This window comes from Lithobates pipiens, unplaced genomic scaffold (assembly GCF_037356315.1).
Source record: "Lithobates pipiens isolate NorthernLeopardFrog02 unplaced genomic scaffold, aLitPip1_a1.2 Scaffold_23, whole genome shotgun sequence".
NCBI lineage: Eukaryota > Metazoa > Chordata > Amphibia > Anura > Ranidae > Lithobates > Lithobates pipiens.
The window spans coordinates 108727430-108731048 of NW_027507785.1; the positions used below are offsets into that span (position 1 = coordinate 108727430).

Consider the following 3619-nt stretch of genomic DNA (forward strand, 5'->3'; position numbering starts at 1 on the left):
GGGGGGGCTGGTGCCCATGCAGGGTTGGTTGTTGGGGGGGGGGGGGGGGTTTGTTTGTTTTTTCCAGGATTTTCTATTGCCAGCACTCATTTGTTTTTACGTTTCAGCTGTCAGTGGGGAATCCCGCTGACAGCCAACGAGTCGTCGGTTGCTAAGGACGTGGCGGACGGCGCCCCCAGCCCGATCCTTAGCAACCAGCTATTTCTTCACACAGAATTTGAATCATTGATCGTGTGGTGTTTGTGTTTTGTTTTGGGTTTTGTTTTGTTTTGTTTTTTGTTTTTTTATTTTTTACGAGTTCAAATTGTTTTTCAAAAAATTGTGGAATCCGTCAGAAAATGAATAAACAAAATTAAAATTTTTAACTAAAATTCTGAAACCAAAATTTGGTAACGTAAGAAATTTGAATGTTCTGCACACACCTCTAGTGCCGCTCACACCCTGACCGCGGGACGGTGATCGCTGTCAGTGGGAGGTGATCCCAAACATCTGCTTCCTATAGGCTGAATATCCACCAAAGACTCCACCCAGAATGTCTTCTTTTTAACCCTCCCAATCATAGAAAAGCCAAAGCGAAGGGCACAGGTCTGACATCTGTTCATTTATTTTTAAATCTGCAGGCCGCCCTCCAACCGCGGGACTACGCCGTGCCCAACCCCACCTGGAACCCCGAAACCAAGAGGCTGTACGAGGAGCTGAGCCGAGACCCGAGCTGGAGGAGACTTCCCTCCTACGAGGAGTTCGCTGGCAGCAGATCGAGTACAAGAATAAGAATAGTGTTTGGCTGTGGTGGGGGATGACATTAGAGTGTAAGCTCCTCTGGTGACCTCTGACCTCCTCCTGTACAGGTATGAGCCTGGAGGCCGACGGGGAAACTCGTTTCTTCACCAGGAACCTGGACCAGGAAGGAATCGGCTTTGAGTATTGTATGTTCTATAACGAGGCGGAGAAGAGGACAGTCTGCATATTCCAGCCCGGGCCCTATCTGGGGGGCCTCGCAGGGTGAGCGTTATTTTCTTTTTTTTTTTTTTTCTTTTTTTTTTTTCTTCACAGAGCCTACCCTAACCAGAATCCTTTGGTTCCTCGGGCTCTCCTTGTTCTCCTTCCACCTCTCGCGTCCCCTCTTGCCTTCTTCTAGGTACACACACGGGGGCTGCATCGCCACCATCGTAGACTCCACCGTGGGGGCGGGAATTGTAAACAGCATCGGACCGGCTATGACCGCCAACCTGAACCTCGACTATCGGAGGTAAGCGCCCAGGGGGGAGAAGAGGACCTACCTGACACTACATGGTTGTCAGGAGATTGTACAATCGATGGCCGGCGGTGATGATGTGGTAGTGACAGGGGAAGAATAATATTGGGGAGACTCTCGCGGGGGGGGGGGGGGTAGGAGTTGTTGATGTTCTGAAGCTGTGATAGCAGAGAGGTGTAATGAGGTTCTCTTTGTGTCTGTAGTCCGATTCCTCTGGGATCCACAGTTCTCATAGACAGCCGAGTGGAGAAGGTCGACGGTCAGAAAGTCTACACCAGATGCCAGGTCCGCAGTCATGACAGCGCTGTGCTTCACAGCGAGGCCACCGGTGAGGACTACTGCTGGGAAATCTTCATTCTGTAACTCCATTCCTTCCTCTCTTGTCTCTCCTGTCACTCATCTGTGGTTTCTGATCTGTCGCTCCTGTCATTGCTCTTCTGTCCCTCCTCCTCCTCTGCCATTCCTGTTTCTTGTCTGCTGTTCCTGACTCTGCTCCTTTGTTGCTCCTCTGCCGGTGCTGGCGTTGCTCCGCTGCCATTCCTGTTTCTTGTCTGCTGTTCCTGTTGCTGCCCCTCTGCCATTCCTGACATTGCTCCTCTGTCCCTTCTTGTTGCTGCTCCTCTCTCCTTCTTGTCTGCCGTTCCTCTGTTGCTGCTCCTCCTCTGTCTCTCCTGTCATTGCTCCCGACGTTGCTCCTCTGCTGTTCCTCTTCATTGTCTGCTGTTCCTGACGTTGCTTCTCTGCCGTTTCTGTTATTGCTCCTCTCTTCCTCTGTCATTCCTGGTGTTGCTCCTCTGTTGTTGCTCCTCTGTCCCTGCTGTTGCTGCTCCTCTCTCCCTCCTTCTCTGCCGTTCCTAGCATTGCTCCTCTGCCATTCCTCTTGTTTCTTGTCTGTTGTTCCTGTCGCTGCTCGTCTGCCGTTCCGGTCGTTGCCAATCCTGTCATTGCTCCTCTGCCATTCCTTTTTGTTTGTTTCTTGTCTGCTGGTCCTGACACTGCTCCTTTGTTGCTCCTCTGCTGTTCCTGTTGCTGCTCCTCTGCCATTCCTGACATTGCTCCTCTGTCCCTCCTTGTTGCTGCTCCTCTCCTTCTTCTCTGCCGTTCCTCTGTTGCTGCTCCGCCTCTGTCTCTCCTGTCATTGCTCCCGACGTTGCTCCTCTGCTGTTCCTCTTCATTGTCTGCTGTTCCTGACGTTGCTTCTCTGCCGTTTCTGTCATTGCTCCTCTCTCTCCCTCCTCTGCCATTCCTGGTGCTGCTCCTCTCTCCCTCTTTCCCGTTCCTGGCTTTGCTCCTCTGCCATTCCTCTTGTTTCTTGTCTGCTGTTCCTGTCGCTGCTCCTCTGCCGTTCCTGTTGCTGCTCCTCTTTCCTTCTCTGCCATTCCTAGCGTTGCTCCTCTGCCACTCCTGTTTCTTTGTCTGCTGTTCCTGTCACTGCTCCTCTCTCCCTCCTCTGTCATCCCTGTTGTCTGCTGATCCTGTTGCTGCTCCTCTCTCCCTCCTTCTCTGCCATTCCGGTTTCTTGTCTGCTGTTTCTGTTGCTGCTCCTCTCTCATTCCTCCTCCTCCTCCTCCCTCCTCTGCCTTTTCTGTTGCTCTTGTTGTTGTTCTGACAATTTACACTTTTTTTTTTTTTCTCTCCTCCAGCTTTGTACGTTATGTTGAAGTCAGGAGAATCTGAAGCCCGACTATAATTTGCACATCTCAGACCTCAAGAAATGTTACAGATTCTGTTGGTTGGCAGCTGCACTTTGTACTGTAATGTATCCTGTCTGTCACTAGAGGGCAGCAGATCCCGTACCATAGAAACCCTCCTGGGAGAACTTTTTTATAATGTACTCACCGCTCTCTTGGATTGATCTTTTGTAGTGGTCCCTTTTTTCTAGGTGCAATGACCTCAAACCCGCCCCCACCATGTACCCGTTTTTGTACAGCCCTGTTCTTTGCCTCCTCCCAACCAAATGTAATTAATAATCGTTCATAATTATTGTATGTGACGTTTATTTAAACTGAATAAATACAGAAAATATTTTCACAGCATTTCAAGTGTTGCAAATACCTTCATTGTATCTTCTTCATCCTGGGGACCGTTCCTCCTCTCGCTTCATCCTGGGGACCGTTCCTCCTCTCGCTTCATCCTGGGGACCGTTCCTCCTCTCCTCATCCTGGGGAACATAACTCCTTTTGCCTCTTCGAGGGAACCATTCATCCTCTCTCCTCATGCTGGGAACCATTCCTCCTCTCTTCTCACCCTGAGGACCATTCCTACTCCTCATGCTGGGGACCATTCCTCCTCTCCTCTTCTCACCCTGAGGACCATTCCTACTCCTCATCCTGGACACCATTCCTCATCTCTCCTCATCCTGGA

The 3619-nt window shown here is 50.5% G+C and overlaps 1 protein-coding gene across 1 annotated transcript in view; it reads left to right on the plus strand.

Moving 5' to 3' along the window:
• Positions 1 to 3308, plus strand: part of LOC143927799 (acyl-coenzyme A thioesterase THEM4-like) — a 6141-nt gene extending 2833 nt beyond the window's left edge. Inside the window, exons 3-7 of the mRNA XM_077452162.1 lie at positions 621 to 759; positions 849 to 1002; positions 1139 to 1249; positions 1459 to 1583; positions 2899 to 3308. Of these exons, the coding sequence (XP_077308288.1) occupies positions 621 to 759; positions 849 to 1002; positions 1139 to 1249; positions 1459 to 1583; positions 2899 to 2945 (576 nt within the window). The 3' untranslated portion in view covers positions 2946 to 3308. The remainder of the gene's footprint in view (positions 1 to 620; positions 760 to 848; positions 1003 to 1138; positions 1250 to 1458; positions 1584 to 2898) is intronic.
• Positions 3309 to 3619: the final 311 nt, after the last annotated feature.